This window comes from Chiloscyllium punctatum, chromosome 37, assembly GCF_047496795.1.
Source record: "Chiloscyllium punctatum isolate Juve2018m chromosome 37, sChiPun1.3, whole genome shotgun sequence".
Lineage (NCBI taxonomy): Eukaryota > Metazoa > Chordata > Chondrichthyes > Orectolobiformes > Hemiscylliidae > Chiloscyllium > Chiloscyllium punctatum.
In genome coordinates, this window is record NC_092775.1 from 15,517,434 (window position 1) to 15,538,837 (window position 21,404).

The window sequence follows — 21,404 nt, forward strand, 5'->3', positions numbered from 1 at the left end:
TACCATCACCAAGTCACCCTTCACTTCCATGTGGAGATTCCTTGATACTGATCTAGCTCCCTCAGAGCCAGCTGTCAGTGTGAACAGAACCTCTAACAGTCCTGTTCTTATCTGTCAGCCAGGATTCCCAGATTGGACCAGAGTAACAGCCCCAATCAAGGAACTCATATTCTCTGAGGTCTACCTGGCTGACCTTGTTACAATCACTACACCCGCCAAATTCTTCTCCTAAAACAATAAAATGAAAAAAAAAAGTTTTCAGAACTAAAACAGAAGTTGCTGGAAAAGCTCAGCAGGTCTGGCAGCATCTGTGAAGAGAAATCAAAGTTAACATTTCAGGTCTGGTGACACTTCCTCAGAACCGATGGTAGTTAGGAAAATATCGATGTTTCCAGACCTGTTGAGTTTGTTCAGCACTTTCTGCTTTTGTTCTATGTAGAAGCAAATTGGTCCCTTAGTTCCACCTCTGCCTTTTCTCCAGCCTCTCATTCAGGTGCTGCACATGGACTCACTTTAAGAATCACAAGTATTAGGAAAGCTAGTGGACAAATACTTCATTCCCATTTTCTGCACCAACTTTGGCACAGTGATGAGGCAGAGAACAGCTTAGTGTCACTCACTGTCACTGTTCAATTAACTGTTTCGGATTATACCCAGGTGATGGTCACTAAATGGGGATCCACTTGGGCCCTACAAATAGAAGCAGACTGAAACAGTTGTTGGGTGAGATGGTGAATGTTTTTAATAACTGAATGACTGCTTATTGGCTCCAGTCCCACCCTTCACCACCTCCCTTTCACAAATGAAACATTCACTTGTGAATTTACATCTGCCAGGAGCTGGGATGAAATTCACAAATTTAATTCACCTCACATGCATTTTTATGCATTGTGATGGGGGTTGGGGGAGGGGGGGGGTGCGTTCTGTTGATCACAATAGGTGACTATCAGCAGTCACGCTATCAAAAAATTAAGACTTGGAGATGCCAGTGTTGAACTGGGGTGGACAAAGTTAAAAATCACAACAGGTTTATTTGGAAGCACTAGCTTTTGGAGCGCTGCTCCTTCATCAGGTGGTTGTGACGGAGATGAGGGAGATAACTACCTGATGAAGGAGTGGCACTCTGAAAGCTAGTGCTTCCAAATAAATCTACTAGACTATACACTGGTGTTGTGTAAAAAAAATTACAATGTCACCTTTGTAGATATGCTCTCTTGCAATCCTTACAAGATGCCAACAAAATCACACAAATGTTGTTCATGCAAAGTAACTTGATTTCCTTCTGTTTCATTGTGAGTGGTTCAAGTTAGCATTGATGGTGTGACAGGAAGTCTGTACAAGTTGCTGCAGATCTCCCAGGAAGTGAACACAAGCCTGTGCAGATTAGTGAGTCGTTACTTCAAAGCCAGGGAAATGTGCCCAAACTTGTACAAACCACCATGTTTACACTGAATTCACCCATTACGGAAACTCTGCTAATTATTCCAATACTCTGGTGGGTCCAAATGCTTTTTATAACAAAAACATGACTGAGGAATTAACTTTCTGATTAAGGAAACCAAACTGTAAGTAAAATATTACCATATTACTTGAAATAAAGTTCTCAAGAAGAATCATATTGGGACTCGAAACATTAACTCTGCTTCTCTCTCTACAGGTGCTGCCAGACCTGATGAGTTCCTCCAGCATTTCTGTTTCAGATTTCCAGCATCTACAGTATTCTGCTGCTGTATTATTTGAATCTGACTTGCAGGCTTAAACAATGCATGAGCTTGGCTTGTATTCCCTTGAAGATTGAGGTGCTTAAACTATTAGAACAATTCAGCAGGAAGCTTCTTCAGAAAAATTCTTCTGAAGGAGAAATGAAGAATGCAGAGTCTTCTATATTAAACTGGATCCCATCTTTGATCCCTCAACCATGTTCGCTTCAGCCAGAGTTGCTTCGGGGATGTTAAATCTCACCTCAACAACCTTTCGGATGGAAGTGGTCAAAGATCAGTAAGATTTCCTGTTTTAAATCACCTTCTAGTGTCTGTTGCTGCAGAGTCCATTGAAAATGATCAGAAGAGAGATTTTTTGAGTTTTTTTTGTTGTTGAATGGCATTAAGGGCTTTAATACCAAAAGGCATGATGGCACAATAATTATGTGATTGGACTTGTCATCCAGGACAAGACTAAGATCCAGAGACAAGATTAAGTCTCATCACAGCAACTAGGGAACTTGGATACAATTAATTAAATAAATTATCACAGAATCCCTACAGTGTGGGAACGAGCCTTCAGTCCAGCAAGTCCACACTGACCCTGTGAAGAGTAACCCACCCAGCCCCATTCCCCTACCCTATTACTCTACATTTCCCCTGACTAATGCACCTAACCTACGCATCCTTGAACACTACGGGCAATTTAGCATGGCCAATTCAACTAACCTGCACATCTTTGGATTGTGGGAGGAAACCGAAGCACCCAGAGGAAGCCCACACAGACAGTCGCCAGAGGCTGGAACTGAACCCAGGTCTCTGGCGCTGTGAGGCAGCAGTGCTGGGGAGAATGTACAAACTCCATTAATACTCCAAACTAATATTAGGAATGGGGAGAATACAAGTATTGGTGTGACTTTCAAAACCCATCTGGTTCACATACATCCTTTAGGGAAGGATCATCTGCTATCTCTATCCAGTCTGGTCTAAAAACAACAGGTTGACTCTTAACTGATGCAGAGTGGTGGGTGGCACAGTGGTAAGCACTGCTGCCTCACAGTGCCAGGGACCCGTGTTCAATTCCCGTCTCGGGCGACTGACTGTGTGGAATTTGCACATTCTCCCTGTGTCTGCATGGGTTTCCTTTGGGTGCTCTGGTTTCCTCCCACAATCCAAAGATGTACAGGTCAGGTGAATTGCCATGCTAAACTACCCATAATGTTAGGTGCATTAGTCAGGAGTAAATATGGGGAATGGGTCTGGGTGGGTTACTCTTCGGAGGGTCGGTGTGGACTTGTTGGGCTGAAGGGCCTGTTTCCATACTTTAGGGAATTTGATCTCTGAATATGCTTGACTGTTAATTGATCTCTGAAATCATAATATCCCTATAGTGTGGAAGCAGGCCATTTGGTCCATCGTGTCCACACCAATCCTCTGATGCACATCCCTTCCAGACCCATCCCTGTAAACCTGCACATCCCATGGCTAATCCATGGCTAGCCTGAACGTCCCGGGATACTGTGGGAAATTTAGTGTGGTCAATCCACCTAACCTGCACATCTTTGGATTGTGGGAGGAAACTGGAGCACCCAGAGGAATCCCACACAGACAGTCGCCTGAGGCCGGAACTGAACATTGTGCTGCCCCTGCATGTCACTCAGTTCTACTCAAGAACAATGCTGCTAGAAAAGGAGCTCCAGGATTGGGACACAATGAAGAAGAAGGAACAGTGATGTAGTTCTCAGTCAGGATAGTGCGTGGCTTGACGAGTGGTGCTCCCACACAATCTGCTGCCTTTGTCCTTCGAGATGGTAGAGCTCCCGGATTTGGAAGATGTTGCTGAAAGAACCTTGGTGAATTGTTGCAGTGCATCTACTAGATGGTACACACGACTGCCACTATGTTGAAGGAGGAGTGAATATTTATGTGGGTGGTTAGGATGCCAATCAAGCAGGCTGCTTTTTTATGGATGGTGCTGAACTTGAGTGTGGTTGGATCTGAATCCAGGCAAATGGGGAGCTTTCCATCATACTCCTGTCTTGTGCTTTGTGGATAATGGTGGTAAAAGAACAGATATATTATTGTTGTATGGTCAGGTATGTCCAAGGGAACCAGTTGTTTATTCCTGACCCTATTTCTTATACGTGTCTTTGCATTGTGTCCCATTATAAGAAACGTAATTCTGAAAAACAAAAGTAACAACCCAAGATTTCCATACCAAATAAATGGAATGTGAATCCCCGCATCCGTGGATTCACTTTTCGTGGTTTCAGTTATCCGCGGTTTACCGAGGCCCGAAAATATTATATTGAATCTTCCAGAAGTACTTCTAGGGGGCTGCTGGGAGATATGTTTCCCATTTAAATGATAGGGTATGCTACTATCCACGGTTTCGAGCATGTGCAGTAAGCCTTGAAATGTATCACTCGTGGATACGGGGGACACGTACATTAATCACTCCAAAATAATGATCCTGTTATTGTATGATTGGTAGCCAAATTTCAATCTGTTCATTATAATTTGAGGATATTTTTATGACAAAAAACTCTGAGTTCTTCATATTTTGCAGTAACAGCAATACAGCTGCAAAATGAAAATGTAAGATAAATTGAATTTTCAGATTGTTTGAATTGATTTTGAATCAAATAGTGACTACTAATTTTCAAGGACTTTTACATTCAAACTGTAAGGCATACAAGTTGTGCAATGTTAAGATAGATTCAGAGGGTAAGTCATCTCAGCCCCTCCTGCAGAGCAGCTTGCAAATATCCAGGAATCAGCTACATGTAACTGACTGATATATGGCAAAGTGAAGAATTGAAATGGGTCTGGGAGCCGTTTCTAAACACTTAACCATCTAAACAAAGTGGTATTCTGGAACATACATCCACTGAAAGCACAGAGGAAACAAAAGGAAATTGGATACAGAGTTGAAAAGGATAAATGTGCACATTTACAGGGAAAGACGAGCTGTCAAGATGGACTGAATGGCCTCCTTTTGTGGCTTACAATTCTATGCTTATGGTACCAAACCAGGGAGAATCCAACTGCTGTGAACATGCAATGCTTTTGATTATCTCCATCAACCTGATACAGAGACAATGGCACACTCCAGGCATCCCGTGCCAACACATAGCCTGTCTGATTGATCCAAAAAGGAAAGCCTGTTTTTTTACCTTTCTATCTGAAGTGGTGTTGGTGATTTCATAGTGTCTGTGAGAAGCCAGTTCAGCCCCGTTATCCACATGTTCATCTCTTCTTCGGAAGTAGCTGTGAAGAGCGTGAGAAGGAGAACAGTAGTATTCTCGAAAACTGGCTGAGCATAGAAGGTTAATGCTGGCGCTTGTATCCCACTAGTCCAACATCTGCACGCAATCAAGCAATTTGACTGAACATAAGTCAGTGAATCACTCATTCATATCGAATCTGCAATTGCCAGATTGCTTGGCTAGCTGACTGGAACAGAATTGTCCTTCTCCAGCAGTTTAGACCTGCACTAATAAACAGTGACATGTTGTTTACTCGTTTAAAATACTCAGGAGCCAGTTCCTGGCACTGTGAGAATATTGCATTAGTCTTCCAGAAGGGTCATTAACTTTATAATATACTGTACTCAAGAAGCTGGTACGTATAAATGGCAAGTTCCCAGGCTCTGCTGTCCCAAGGTGATTAGACAAGAGAGAACATTTGTTTACAAGTATGCTCTGTTCACCTAATTCTCTCTTGATGTCTACCATCTCTATGGACCTTGGCCATCAATTGGTAACCACAGAGAATGTCAGGTAAAGACCAGGCCATGTACTGATCGCGGTGTGACAGTGTGTCACAAGATGAGCTGAAGAGGATGAGAAAAATCATCATAAAACGAAGAACGCAAATATGAAGAGCTCTGAGCTAAAACTATGACAGTGCATGTAGTGCTACTGTGAACTGGAAGACCGATCCTGGATCGAATCCAAGCATACAAAGGAACTTTGCAAATCTTCTAGAATTTACCTGCTAGACTGAGGGTTTTTAGCCGGAATTCCATTCCATAGAGAATGACGAAACAGTGAGCTAAATCGGACCGGGATATATCAGACCTGGCTGCGTCATCCTGGTATCGTTCAAAATCCCGGGAATTTCTTCCTGAACGAATCTCTTTGATTTCCCGAATATCAACTGGAAGAGAAGAAAAGGATTAATAAATCAAAGGCATTGATTGTTCTTTTCAAAGTACATCCACACATTCCTGGTTTATGCACTAAAAGATTCAAATCACAGTTGCCAGGCTGTTTGACAGTGACTAGGTTTAAGAAGTGATACAGTTGTTCATTTGGGTAAAGTTTTTCAGGGCACTGGGGGGGGAAAATACCTCAGTAAAGCTGAAAATTAAACAGGGTTAATGCCTTGTGGCAATATTGATAAGGAACAATATTGAAGTCTACAGATGGAGGATGGGAAGAAGAAATGACGTACAGTAACAATAACACCTTGCATCAATATAGTGCCTTTCATGTAATAGACATCATAGAAATCCTGTAGTAGAGATAGAGGCCATTCAGCCCATTAAGTCCCATCCCCCATCCTAAAACCCCATAGTCTGCACACCATGGGCAATTTAGTGTGGCCAATCCACCTCACCTCTATATATTTGGACTATGGGAGGAAACAGAGTACCCAGAACGAACCCACGTAGACATGGGGAGAATGTCAAAACTCCACACAGCTTGAGGCTGCAATTGCACCTGGGTCCCTGGCATTGTGCGGCAGCAGTGTTAACTACTGAGCCACGACATCACTGCTAATGTCTCAAGACTCTCCAAAGGCACGCTATAAAGGAAAATCAACCTCTCCTGTGAGACTGTCACAAGACACCATGGCTGCAGTCCCCAGTACAACTCTCAGATCTATGGAGTGCATACTTGGTGGAATGTGATAGGCAACTAGTTTAGCCATTCACTGCCCAGACCTGGGCTAAGCCTCTTAAAACATCACTTGACCCTGATCTCAGCTAAAAAAACAAAAGCTCTTTATCCTCGGATTGCCGTGGAATGGAAAGCGAACGTCCAGCTTCTTTTATCAATTGTAAACTATCTTCTTGAATACCCTCTCTCTTTTATCCTTGTGCCCAAAATATGTGAGGACTTCCTTGAGGTTGAAGAGTTGCCTCTGCCAAATCCTTCCTTGCACTATCCCATCTGACTAAACATCTACCAATATACACCCCCCACCCCCATACAAAACCTATACCTTTGTATAGATAGGAACTCTCCTTGTGCAGTCTGTGAGCTCATCTTGTCCACCTCTTCCTCCAAAACCTGAACATTGTAGTCCTGCTTGATGGGACTGCTCTCACTGCTTCCATTCTTACATTGCTAATCGGAGCCAGAAAGTCATTTGTCATGACTTTGCTTCCTAACCCTCTACCATTACAGCTAGTGTCTCCTTGGCCCCATCCTGTTTCTCAGATACATGCTGCCATTTTGTAAAAGCACCTAAAAGTACATAGAACATAGAACATAGAACGATACAGCACAGAACAGGCCCTTTGGCCCACGATGTTGTGCCGAACATTTGTCCCAGCTTAAGCACCCATCCATGTACCTATCCAATTGCCGCTTAAAGGTCACCAATGATTCTGACTCTGTCACTCCCACAGGCAGCGCATTCCATGCCCCCACCACTCTCTGGGTAAAAATCTACCCCTGACTTCCCCCCTATACCTTCCACCCTTCACCTTAAATTTATGTCCCCTTGTAACACTCTGTTGTACCCGGGGGAAAATGTTTCTGACCGTCTATTCTATCTATTCCCTTGATCATCTTATAAACCTCTGTCAAATCACCCCTTATCCTTCGCCGTTCCAACGAGAAAAGGCCTAGCACTCTCAACCTATCCTCGTACGACCTATTCTCCATTCCAGGCAACATCCTGGTAAATCTTCTCTGCACCCTCTCCAAAGCTTCCACATCTTTCCTAAAGTGAGGCAACCGAACTGCACACAGTACTCCAGTGCTAGTTTTCACATATACCTGCTGACACCCTGCTATCCCACATCTCTTGACTCTCTCCTGGCTGCTACATTATCAGACCGCTTAGCCAACATCCTGTATTGGAATTCTCTCCACTTAAACATTGGGAAAACCATTCTGTTTGATCCCATCTTCCAAATTCTATTCCTTAAATGTTGACTCTATCCCTGGCAACAGTCTGCGATGAAGCCAGTCTGCTTCCAACTTTGGTGTCACGTTTGATCCTGAGATGAAATTTTATGGACCAGGCCAGACCCCCCCCTAAACATTTCAAGAAGGCAGCCCAGGCCGTAACAATGCTAGTTGTTTTAAGCAGGTGTAAAGCGGATATTCCTGAAAAAATTGCTGCTGGTCAAATCACTTCGTTTTAAACAAAACAGAGTTTATTTACAAGATTACCGAAAGAAACAAACAAAAGACAACAGAATACAGAATAATTTAAATTCTCCAAAAACCCAACAGATTATCCCAATTTAATAATGTTGCTCCCAATACTTGCAACAATCCCCATGAACACCCCTTGGTACTAAATGAAACACAGGGTCTTACAGGAGAGAAGTCAGAGAGAGATCAGCATGGACCTGCTTCTTTGGGTCCTGCAGCTTTTTTTTTTACGACACTACTGTGCTCAAACCAAACCAGGGAAAAGCTGAACTGTGAGAACTAGCCACTCGACGTTCATTGTGCAATTTTTTTTAAACTTAAAAGCCTGTAGCCTAAGGCAGCATCTGTTAGCTATAATCAAACTGGCCCTAAAACCCTTCAACTTAGACTTTTCGGAGTCTGTGTCTTTTACAACCTCCCTGAAAAAAAAATACCAAGGACAATATAACCTTGTTAAAGGAGCAGCATCGTCACAACTGTAGATTTACGCCAATACTAAGACCAGCTATTCCCACGTCCATGGCCATCTTCACTCCTGTCTTGGTTCATCAGCTGCTGAAACCCTCATCAATGCTTTTGTTGCCTCCAGACTTCACTGCCTTAACCACACCTGGCTGTACTCTCACATTCAACCCTCCCTAAACTTAAGGCCATCTAAAACTTTACTGCCCATATCTTAACTCCTGAATCATGTCTGTGTTCATTAAAGGGCATTTACTCTTATACACGTTACACTCTACTCAAGAGTAAAATCTTGCTTTCAAATTCCTCAGACTTGTTTCCAAATCCCTCTTGTTGCTTTGTCCCTCCATATCTCTGTAATCTCTTCCAGCCCATAACCCCGTGATGTATCTGTGTTCCTGTCATCCTGCCCTCTTGACCATCTCTATCACCACCAGTGACTCTGCCTCCAGTCCTTCAAAGCCCCAAGCTCTGGAACTCACTTCAGCCCTCCACTCCATTTCCGGCTTTAAGTCACTTTTTAAAACATAAAACCTAATATCGCTTACTCGTGGCTTTTTGCCACATTATTCTTTAAAATGGTCCTGTGAAGAGCTTTGGGACATTTCATTACTTTAAAGGTTTTATATAAGCTGCTGTTGCATTTTGGAAAGAAGGAAGGTAAAACGGAGAAAAAGAGGAAAAAAAGGATTCTTTTTCTATGGCAGTTTTCGCAACTCCCAAATTACATGACAGACCATGAAGCACTTTTGCATGTTATTGTTGTAATGAGGAAATGCAGCAGCCAGTTTGTGCACAGCAAGATCCCACAAACTACAATGTTGAAGCTATCAGCTTGTTTTATTACATGTGCAGGCTGGTGGTTAATAAAATAAAGGAGAATACTTCCACTCTTCTTTAAATAGTGCCACGTTATAGCTCTATCAAAGATAGCAGACGGGTTAACATTGCACCAGACGAATGGTGTCTCTGACTGTGTGGCACTCCCTCAGCATTGTACTGGAAGGGCTCACATTTCTGGAGAGGGAGCTGAGCCTACAACCTCCTGACTAAGAGACTACCTATACTGAGTCACTGCTTAAAACATTTCCTTGAACAGAATATCATTCCATTTATGTGGAAAACTGGATCTAAACCTTCCTCCACACTGTTCTAATCACTTCGAGGAAATCTCCGAAACACAAAGAAAACCAAAGTTGCGCTATTGTAAGACGTGGCTTAAAAATGTCATTCAACATCTCAAGATTTGATTTATTTCCCAATGCACTCTCCTTAACACACCAACTTGCATAGTATCTTCACAAAAAATCTCATACACCACTTATTTCTTCTTTGTAATCTCATTCCTTCGTTATTGTCAGAGGGTGACTGATTGGAGATTGCACAAACAGGGTGACTGATCAAGTTAAGTTAGCCAACATGCAGCTACAGGATCAGCCTGTTAAGGTCGGGGAAAGCAAAATTGCACTCTTTTAGATTAATGGCTGAACTTTCAAAACCCACTAACCTTGTCCTTTTTTGGAATGGCTGGTAAAGTCGGGGAAAAGATTAGTGAAGAAGGAATATTCCAATTCTACCATGGGTTAGTTGAGGGGATGTAGGAATTAAGGTGCGATTGAATAATCTTTCTCATCTGCGGTTATGTTGAATTCATCCAATTTCTAGTCTGTACTACTGTATCCAGGTATTGAATTTCATTTAAATCCAGTCCTGTGTTATGTGCATGCCAATCCATTTCCTCATCTCTCTCCTCCTTGCTTTCTGTTACCAAGTTGTTTCAGGATTTTGCTTCTAATCAAATACAACTACATCGTAATGATATGCGTGGCACGGTGTCTCAGTGGTTATCACTGCTACCTCACAGCACCAGCAACCCGGGTTTGATTCCAGCCACGGGTGGCTGTCTATGTGGAGTTTGCACATTCTCCCCATGTCTGTGTGGGTTTCCACAGGGTGCTGTGGTTTCTTCTCACAATCCAAAGATGTGCAGGTTAGGTAAATTGACCATGCTAAATTTCAGGGATGTGTAGTTTAGGTGCATTAATCATGGGTAAATGTAGGATAATAGGATAGGGGAATGCGTCTGGGTGGGTTACCTTTCAGAGGGTCGGTGTGGACTTGTTGGGCCAAAGGGTCTGTTTCCACATTGTAGGGATTCTATTATTTAAACTGATATGGAGTTTTTAATACAGCAAACATTCCCAGGAGCCTCAGCTGACTAGAACTGACACTGAGTCAAGGAAAGAGACATGTGGACTACTGGCTAATGTTTTAAGGGTGGAGGGAGCTGGGAGGGGACTGGGCAAAAGATTTAGGTAAGGAATTCCAAAGCTGAAGATGGCAGAACACAATGCCACCAGTGGTGGAGCCAAGTGCTGTATTACAGATTGTCCTGAAGGATAGAACTGGAGCCTAATCTTTACACGTTTCATAAACTTTTATTTACAAAGATACATATTAACAACATGCACCTCCTCACCAAACACCTGCAGTTTCAGTCAGTTCCTATTTAGAATTATTTTTATTAATAACATACTCAGTGTTCATCACATCTGAGATGGGAATTTAACCCAGATTTATCGGAGCACAAGTGAATACCCAGTTCGTGCCAACCACCCACTTATAAATAAACCTGACTAATATACAACTAACACCAAACACATGGGGATTATACAAGAGGTCAGATTTGAAGGAATGCAGATTTCTTAGAGGACAACCTTTGACATGAGGGAAATTCCCTGCTAATAACAAAATTAATTAAAAATAAAAAGGAAATCTTTAGATCAGAGATTATTGTTTCCAAAACTATACTGGGAGATTAATTTGAACAAAAATGAACCCTACAAGACTGTCATTCCTTTTTATTCAAGTGGAATGATCAACAAACAAAAAGTGTAAAGATATTAATGTCAACTATCAGGAAGATCTGATCCACAAGTTCACTTTGCAACACTACATAGGGAGCTCAGATCAATATCAGAAGCTGATAAATTACATCACTTAAGGATCAGCATCTTAAGATATTGGTAACCACAGCTAGGCTTTATCAACTGTTACGTTGTGAAATTTTTAAAAATTTATTTATTTGCAGCATTGCCCATTCCAAATGTTCTTGAAAAGAGAGTTGCAAATGCCTTCTTGTGTATGTACAACCACAGCAGTATTGGGGAGCAAGTTCCAAGAATTTGACCCCGTGACAGTGTTATGAAGTTGAAGGTGTGTACTGTACCTTTTAGAGAGAGTGAATGCAGACACTTGTCATGTGACTGACTAGCGATCTCAGAGTGTACTGGAAATTTGAAAATATGTAACATTTGGCTGTGAAACAAATACCTGATTTTTGGTTCCTAGGTTTTAACAACAGTTCAAATTTAACCAGTTTAAATTATGCCCCAGGATACTAAAACACAATTGAATTTGAATTTTATTGTTTTGACAATATTGGACCAATGAGACAACCCAATGTTTGGGGAATAAAAGAAACCAACATTTTGGAGAGTTAGCCAGAGAGAGTGACCGACTGCTATCGTCAGAATATCTGCTAGCAAAACACTCCCTATCAAAGGTATCCTTTTCACATGAAATATCTTTGCAGCAAAAGACCGAAGACGACCCAGGGAGATCTTCAGCCAGAGGGAGACAGATACAGAGATGATGGCCACTGTAGGGTTTGAAAATTAAGTTGACGTAATTTTAATAGGGGCATTTATGAGAATATTATATTGTTACAGAGTTGGAGGCAGATAACAAACATTTAAGAGAAAGGAGGCTTAGAATTATAAATAGTTGTTGTTTAATGTTCACTTCTAAGAGTTAAAGAAAACATTTTTTTCTTTAAATAGTGGAATTTGGGAGTTCTCTGTCACTCATACTTTAACAGATTATGAGGCAAAGTGAGCTTTCCTAGGTGTTTGGTTTAATTAGCAGAAAGTTTCACTGCCGTATTGTAACAACAGTGAAGGAATAATGATTTATTTCCAGTTTGGATGGTTTCTTCTTGGAGGTGAACTTGCTGCAGTTATGATCTCTACTGCTCAGAAGTACGAGTCTGAAACGCTGTTGAAGGAGCCTTGATATGTTGTTGCTGTGCATCTTGTCGATAGTCACACTGAAACCACAATGTGCTGGGAGTGAAGGGAGTGAATACGGTTGTCATGGATGAGGTGCTAATTAAATGTGCTGCATTGTCCTGGATGGTGTCGAGCTTCTTGAGTGACATTGGAGCTGTACTCATCCTGATGACTGGAGAGTGATCTTTCACACGTCTGAAATGTGCCCTGAGTTGACCCAAGAAGTTAAGGGTAGTTAGTTCAGCCCTGGGAGTGGAGTAACAGAGTGATAGTTCAATAAATGCAATAAATAGTTTACCCAGAAAAATGGGTTGGCCATATTTTGTAAGACAAGGCATCAAGGAACTAAGGTAGTTTGATTAAGGTAAAGTATGGATCAACCTATCATCTAAATGAAACATGAAACAGAGTTGAATGATCTACTTCTGTTCCATGTTCTTACGTACCAGCATAATCTGAAATAAATGTACATTGCACCTTTCATGACTGTAGGGTATTCCAAAGCACCTTACAATCATTGAAGTAGCATTGACATGTTGCCGCTGTAGTAATGTTGAAAAAGCAACAGACAATTTATGAACAGCAGTTTCCCATAAACAACAATTACCTAATGACTGGGTCATCTATTTTAATGATGTTGGTTCAGGGATAAAGATTCGTCAGGACGCCAGGGTGAAATGCCCTTTATTTTTCCTTTGAATCAGCACCATTGGGTCTTTAACAGCAAGCCAAGGGACAGACAGTGCTTTCGTTTAACATCCCAACTGGTAGACAGTCAGTCTGACAGTGCAGCACTCTCAGTACTCCATAGGAGGGTCAGCCTAGATTATAAACCCAAACTCTTGAAGTGGGATTTAAAGTCACAACGTTCTGACTCAGAGGCAAGGGTGCTACTGATTGGGCTGTGACAGAGATGGAAAAGTGTCAGTGTGTGCAAACAATGTTTGGATCAAAATGATGAAAAGGGTCTGGCGTGGTTCGGACTGCACAGTGCAATTGCTCTTAACTGGGGAAGTCCATAATATGAGCTGCACAAGGAAAAGCAAGAGCAAATTACTGCAGATGCTGGAATCAGCAAGGAAAAGTATCAGCTGAATCTGACATATCACTCTTAGCTGGACTGCGGTGGGTGGGGATATCCTCCGACGTTCAGCTGGCTTGTGTATTGACCAGGGAGACCCTGGCTGTAAGGGGATGCCTGATTCATAGGAGGAATGAATTAACATCCATTGCAATCGACAGCTCTGGCTGCCAGGGATCTGGTCTCAGCAGATGTCTGCGCCTACAACAGAGGCTGCTTTGTTCCTCTCCTGCTGGGGTCAGCTGACAACTCAAGCAGCTCTGAGAATTCGCCAGATTTCTCCCCAGAAACATGACCTCCTCCTATAAGGCCTTCGCCTCTTTTGGCTGTGTGTCGGGACACATTGGAAAAGGCCCGAGAGGACACCGGCACCCTGCAATTAGTGATATGACAGCAAACGATGAAAGTGCACGGGGGCACAAATCTCAGATGACCACAGAAATGAATTAAAGGGAACGTTAACTGAAAAAAAATGTCTTTATTTAGATCATGGTTAGAAAGCAGAATTCTCTGCCTCAAAACCACTGACAAAGCACAGTTCAAACGTACATGTACAATGAATATGTTTGCTGAGAAAAAAAGGAAGATTAAAGGGAGTTGCACACTAAGCAGGAGAGGAGGCCTTGTCTAACAAATGACCAACAGTTCTTCAATGACAGCAAGGCTGTTGGAAGAAAGCAAGGCATAAAGACTATCTGACAAAGTTCTTACAGACCCCATCACATATAAGGACAGGCTATGCTAAGGCAATTCAGTCGCTGCATGGCCCTGCAGTAGGCAACTTTACTCTGGAGCTTCTTCTTCCTCAATGTTAGGAATGCTAGCCACTCCACCACAAAACTCCTCTCAGCGAGCCAAGAGCCTGCGGCAGAGATAGCCCAGCTCACCTCAAATGCAGAGAAAATAAAAGGACACGGAGATCCCCACTAGCTCGCTAGATATTTCCCTAACCAACCCCTTCAGAGATGTTACTACACATCCCCAGAGCAAGTGGGACTTGAAGGCAGACCTTCTAGTCCAAAGGTAGAGACGCTACCACTGCACTACACTTCCCATCAGCTTCTGGATATTTTCTAATCAACCGGTTCAGACATCAGGCTTGACTTGAACCTAGTCATCTTGGCTCAGAGGTAGAAGCACTACCACTGTGCCACAACAGGGCCCCTGTCCCACAGGGCAAGATTTGAACCAGAGTTCCCAGAAGCTTACCTGCGTCTCTAGATTAATACTGAAAATGTGTTGCTGGAAAAGCGCAGCAGGTCAGGCAGCATCCAAGGAGCAGGAGAATCGACGTTTCGGGCATGAGCCCTTCTTTAGGAGGGCTCCCAAAGAAGGGCTCATGCCTGAAACATCGATTCTCCTGCTCCTTGGATGCTGCCTGACCTGCTGCGCTTTTCCAGCAACACATTTTCAGCTCTGATCTCCAGCATCTGCAGTCCTCACTTTCACCTCTCTAGATTAACAGTCCAGCGATAAGACCACGTGATCGTTACTCCCCTCCCATTAGCAATCTGTATACTTGGCAACAATAGGTATCAACTGTGGCTTACTAAGTAGCACCTTTATCACTGAGTCAGAAGGTTGTCGGTTCAAGTCCCACTCTAGATCTTGAATGCAAAAACAAAATCACATCTTACACTCCAGTGCTTGAGGGGAAGCTGTAGCAGAGGTGATCTATTTTTGGACGAGATGATAAACGAAGCTCCTACCTGTGCTTTCAGTTTGGCCTATGAAAACACTTCAGGCACCCAGCTGAAGAAGAGCAGGGGAGGTATCCCCAGTGTCTTAGTCAATATCGATTGCTTATTAAGCATTGCAAAATCAGATTGTCTTATCATTATCACACTGCTGTTTTTGGGAGCTTGCTATGCACAAATTTGCTACATTATTTCCAATGTTACAATGTCAGCTAGACTCCAAACTAGTCCTTCATTAGTAAGTTTTGGGATGTCTGGTGGTTGTGGAAGGAGCTATTGAAATGCATGATTTCTTTGAAATGAGGAGGTGGTGGTGACTGCAGACAGCTTTTAATCAGCAGAGATTTAATGAGAGATAAGGCTGCCCTCTGCTATTTATGTTTTGTGTTTCTAACATTTAGCTATTTATATTGCAGAGTGAGATGCTGACTAGATATAGCCAGGAATAAGAAAACCAAGTTTTAAAAGTTAGTGCTGAACTGTACATGAGACAGCACATTTTAAGTGACCCATTTGTAACAGAGGTTTGTGACAACAAATGGTGTCGTTTACTTGTTTTTAAGTGATGGTCTGTGGGAAGTCAGGATGGTGCAGCGGTTGGCGATTGTATAAATGGTGCAGCGGTTGGCGATTGTATAAATGGTGCAGCGATTGGCGATTGTATAAATGGTGCAAGTGCTTTCAATATATAACTGGAGGAGAAGGCACGATAAGTGTAAACTTGCAGAATCAGAGTGCAGAAATAAACCATTTGGCCCATCAAGTCAATGCTGGCTCTCTGAATGAGCAAACAGACTCAGTGCCATCCTCCTGCCTTTTCCTCTTAACCCTATCATTGTTTCTACTCAAATCATCACTTACTGCCCTCTTGAATGCCTCGATTCAAACTCCACTTCCAGGTAGCACATTGCAGATCTTAATTACTCACTGCATAAACATGTTTCTCTTCCATCACACCGGTTTCTTTTTCCAATTACTTTAAAACCATCTGTCTCATTCTTGATCCCTTCTGAAACTCCTCGAATTGCAGCAATAACAAGGACAGAACATTCCCACCTCAGAAATTCATGCTGCTTTCCCAAAATATCATTAGAAGCATCTGCAAGCCTGGGGAATCTACAATATGCAAGGCACAGAGGGCCGTGGGTGGTAAACCAGGGGGGAAATGCAGGTTAAAGTTTTAGGCAGAAAATTTCAAGCTTCTCCCTGTGACGGTGAGGCTGTGTCATGGAATGCAGCAAGCAGAGATTCCCTTTGTCTGCCTTACACCAGCACCTCACAATGTCCTGAATACAGATACTTGCCAGACAAATTTACAAAATAATCTCTGATTAAAGGCTGCCAGGCAGTTGTTCAGATTTCTTCAGGCTCCATGCTCACATCTGGATCCAATTTATCAGAAGGGCATCACACCCAGTCAGTGTCGCTGTCAACATCAGTATAAGCCACCAGAACACAAAAACAGCCTCATTCATAGTTCCAATAAATTATACCAGGCTTGTCATAGAGGAGTCTTTCCAAAAGTTCTGGCAGGGAACTCCTCTCTTTAGAGAGAGTTCTAACTGATATGTGAGGGTCCCTGCACACTGTGCACCAAGTCAACTCCCAATGGAAATATTTCTCTGCTCTCTTGGGCCCAGAGACAAGCAAAGTTGTTGCCAGCATACGAATTTAAAAAATGCTTTGTAACCACAGCATTGACAGCATTATTCTTCTGTTTCAGACCAAATCATTTGCAAAAATTCAGCTCCTTTAGTGCAAATGTGAACCAGCATCATCTATGGCACTGTAGGTAGCATTTGTGTTCCGAATTCAGAAGGTTAGAGGACTTGAGATCTTCCTCCACAGGGCTCAAATGCAATATCTAGGCTGATATTTCACTGTAAAGCTGACGGAAGTAGCACTCTGAGTGAAGCAGTCTCACATAAATTTTAAATGAAGGCTCATCTATTCTACCATGTTGACATAAGACACCCGTTGGTATTATTGTGAAGATGACAAGGTGAATTCTCCCCAGCCTCCTGTGCATTATCTACCCTCTGACAAAGACCAATAGCCCCCTGGTATGTGTGGGAACTTGCTGTGTATAAATTGGCTGCTTTATTTCCTAGATAACAAATGGTGACTGCCTTTCCAAAGTACTACTTTGCTTGCCCAGTGCTTTGATTTAAGAAAGGTGCTGTGTAAACACAGAATTGGTACAGTGCAGAAGGAAACCAGTCAATCCATTTTCTGCACCAGTTCTATTACTCAGTGCCAATCTCCTGCCTTTTCCCCATACCCTGCACACAATTTCTAACCAGATAAACATCCAATGATCTCCTGAATGTCTGGAGTGAACCTGCCTCCACCATGTTTTCAGGTGGTGCATTCCATACCCTAACTACTCACGGAATGAAATTATTTTAAAACCTTGCTTCATTCGCACATCACTTTCAATCTATCCCCTCTTGCTCTTTTTTATGAGCGAGAACAGCTTCTCCCTATCTAATCTATCCAGGCCACACATAATTCTGAAAACTCCATCAAATCTCCTCTTAGCCTTCTTCTCTCTGAGGAGAACAATCCCAGCTCCTTCAATCGATCCTCAAAACTGAAGTTCCTCATTCTTGGGACCATTCTTGTAAACTGCTTCTGCACTCTCTCCAATGCATTCACATCTTTCTTATAATGTGGCGCCCCCAAGTCTTCCCTCAAAATTAAATATTCTACAAAATTAATTTATTACTATGACAATGTCATTACAGTTTGATTTATGTCAATTGGCCTGACAGGTTTCTTTGTGATCAGATAAACAGAATGTCAAGTTTTTAAATAGACCCAGGTCTGTTCTTTGAGAATCTTCTCTCAACACTCAGTGATATACAGACTTTAACATGTCACTACTGCTGTGGCTCAGATTTCTGATCCGATGCCACTCAGACCAGCAGAGTTTGGCGAAAATGGGTGAGCCAGAGTGAAGTCTACAAATGTCACTCTGTTGTAAAATTGCTACCATGCGATTAAGGGGATTCAGAAATATTACATCAGCTGACAAGTAACTACAAGTACAGTCTTTCAACATTTAAAGTCACAGGACCCCAGCAAGATGATTTTAAAAATTCACAATACACAGGCCTCCAGTTATTGAAATAGTAATGAATGCACCTTAGTCTTCACATGACTCATGTCATGAATTAATGCTTGAGTGAATAAAGGGATCATTTGTAGCTTTATACGGACAGACAACAGACAGGACATTTGAAAAAGTTTGTTTGGGACAGGAATGCTTTTGGAAAAGCTGAGTGTTGTTGACCGTCCCTAGTTACACTTCAGAAGGTGATGATCTGTCTTCTCTTACTGCTTCAGTCCTTGTGGTGCAAGTACACCCACAGAGAAGGTGGAAAATGGAGATGGAGATGGTCACTGCCTGGCACTTACGTGGTGTGAATTTAACTTGCTGCTAATCAGGAAAAGACTGAAGTCCAGGTCTTGATGCACAAAGAGGAACTCATAAATGGTACTTAAGACTATGTAACCATCAACAAACATCTCCAATTGTGAGCTTATGAAAGAAGGAAAGTTGTCAATGAAATAGAATTTGCATGCAAATGTAAAATGTATATGTTGCAAATGAAAACTGTGCTAAACCCCTCACACCTCTGATTCTTTTTGTTTCAAGTAAATACCCAATTCCCGATTGGAAGTTACTACTGAATCTGCCGGCACTGCAATTTCAACTAACACATTCCAGATTGTAACAGCTGGCTGTGTGGAAGTATTAACAATTGAACCCAAGCAGAAGAAAACCAGAAAAGGAAATGACAAATCTTCTGAATTTTAAAGATTTAAGATGTGGACAATAGCCGTGCATGACAGATCAGAACATTATGTGCCCACTCTGCTACATGCATCTGTACCAGGCCAGGGAATTTATAGAATGTTTAAATGAACACCCCAGCTTTCAGCCCTTCCCTTGTCAATGTACTAGCCTGTCAAGACTGCATGTCATTATGGAATTTCCTAAGGTTTGGATATTCATGTTCAAGAAAGACCACTCGCGTCTCAGCTTCGCACAAGGCACAGGCGTAATAAACAGTCTACAATGTCTGACACTAGCATCGCGAAGCAACAGCAGACAGAAAACGAGAATGATTAGTGTGGCTGAACAATGTGTTTTGGTTTCATGTGTCTGACAGTTGCTAGACTGCAAAGTTGCTTATAATGCACTTTCTGAATAACTGTTGTGATTCTCCTCTTCAAGCATACCTTAAAAAAAAACCCCAGTACATCCATTATGCTGCTTGACTAATAGGAAGGTCAGCCTCAAAAGCAGTTTCTTTTCAGCTTGTTGCTTCTTCTCGTTATCACCAGTTACAGACCCGGTGACTGCTGACTGCTCCTTGGTGAAGCTCAGGTGAGCCTGGACAGTAAATGTTGGGGTACAATGTAATAATGACAATTACAACAACCAGGTTCAATTTCTCTCAATGCCCTTGTTACTATTACCCAGCAGCAACCAACCAGACAGAAGAATCCCACCTAAATCTATCGCTGTTTTATTGAAAGAAGCTCAATGGCAGCACCTCATGTGCAGGCCCATTTCAGTCATGGATGGAAGGCTGTGGCTCTCTTATGTTGTTTGGCTCAGCATGACATCAGGATCATTTCTTTTTAATCCCTTCCTTCAGGTTACATCATGTCAGGTGCAACACCAGTTAGTTACACCAATCACAGGACTGTCGTGCACTTCCAAGGAACTTAAGATCAATTTCCAGGATACTGAGACTCGTTCAGAGCCAGGAGAAATAAAAAGGCATTGTTTTTTTTAAATTGTACTCTTTATTAGATATAAAAACACTGGAGCTGTGAAAAAAGGCAATTGAAAGTCTTCCAGAACCATTACAAAAAAAGCCACTCAACTCATCAAATCTGTGGTAACTCTGTTGAGCAGACCTCATCAGACCCATTCACTCTTCTGCTATAATTACAGCCCTTCAAGTTCATTTCGGTTTAATGCTCATCTAATCAGGTTTGAGCCACAGCGAGAGGCCAAATAGGCTGTGGCTCGACTCCCCTGGAGTGACAGGGGCTGAGGGGTGACCTTATAGAGCTTTATAAAACCATGAGAGGCATGGATAGGGTGAATAGACAAGGCCTTTTTACACAGGGGAGGGGGGAGTCCCAAACTAGAAGGCATAGCTGTGTGAAGGGAAGGATTTAAAATGGACCAGAGGGATAACTTTTTCAAGCAGAGGATGATATGTGCATGAAATGAGCTGCCAGAAGAGGTGGTGGAGGTGGGTATAATTACAGCATTTAACAGGCACCTGGAGCGGTACATGAACAGGAAGGAATGAGAGGGATATAGGCCAAATGCTGGCAAATAGGGCTAGATCAGTTTAGGATATCTGGTCTGTGCAGACTAGTGAACTGAAAGGTCTGTTTCTATCCTGTATAACTCGAAGACTCAATAATTTCCTGTTGAACCTATTGATCACCTTTGCTTGCGCCATCTTCGTGGACAGCAAGTTCCAGGTTATTGCAACTCTGTAAAATAATTATTTCTCATACAACCCCATGTAACCCTTATCCAAAACCTGAAATTGGTGTCCCTTGTCTTTGCATCAAGTACTGGAAATAGTTTTCTTTGTCTACTTTATCTAAGCCTATCATAGTCATGCACTCAAATTGATTTTTCCCTCAATCCCCTGGGCTACAAAAGGGAACAACCATACCATCTCCTACCTAACTTTTTACACCTCATCCCTCTGAAGCCCCTACCTCATCTCTTCTGCACTCAAACACCCGCACGTCCCTCTCAAAACGTGGGGACCAGAACCAAATGTTATAAATACTCCAGGTGTGGCTCAACCAAAGCTTTTTGGAGAGGTTCAGTACAACCTGCTTACTTTTGTATTCAAGACGTCAATTTATGCAATCTAAGTTCTCATTAGCTTAGTTATCTTCTCTCGCAGTATGTTCTGTGAACTTCAAATACATATGCAGATGAACCT

The 21,404-nt window shown here is 42.3% G+C and overlaps 1 protein-coding gene across 1 annotated transcript in view; it reads right to left on the bottom strand.

Moving 5' to 3' along the window:
- The window catches only part of plcg1 (phospholipase C, gamma 1), a 168,418-nt gene that overhangs the window by 111,725 nt on the left and 35,289 nt on the right, over positions 1 to 21,404 (bottom strand). The window contains exons 2-3 of the mRNA XM_072556339.1: positions 5,697 to 5,861; positions 4,877 to 4,970 (exon numbers count right to left, since the gene is read on the bottom strand). Coding sequence (XP_072412440.1) covers positions 4,877 to 4,970; positions 5,697 to 5,861 — 259 coding nt within the window. The remainder of the gene's footprint in view (positions 1 to 4,876; positions 4,971 to 5,696; positions 5,862 to 21,404) is intronic.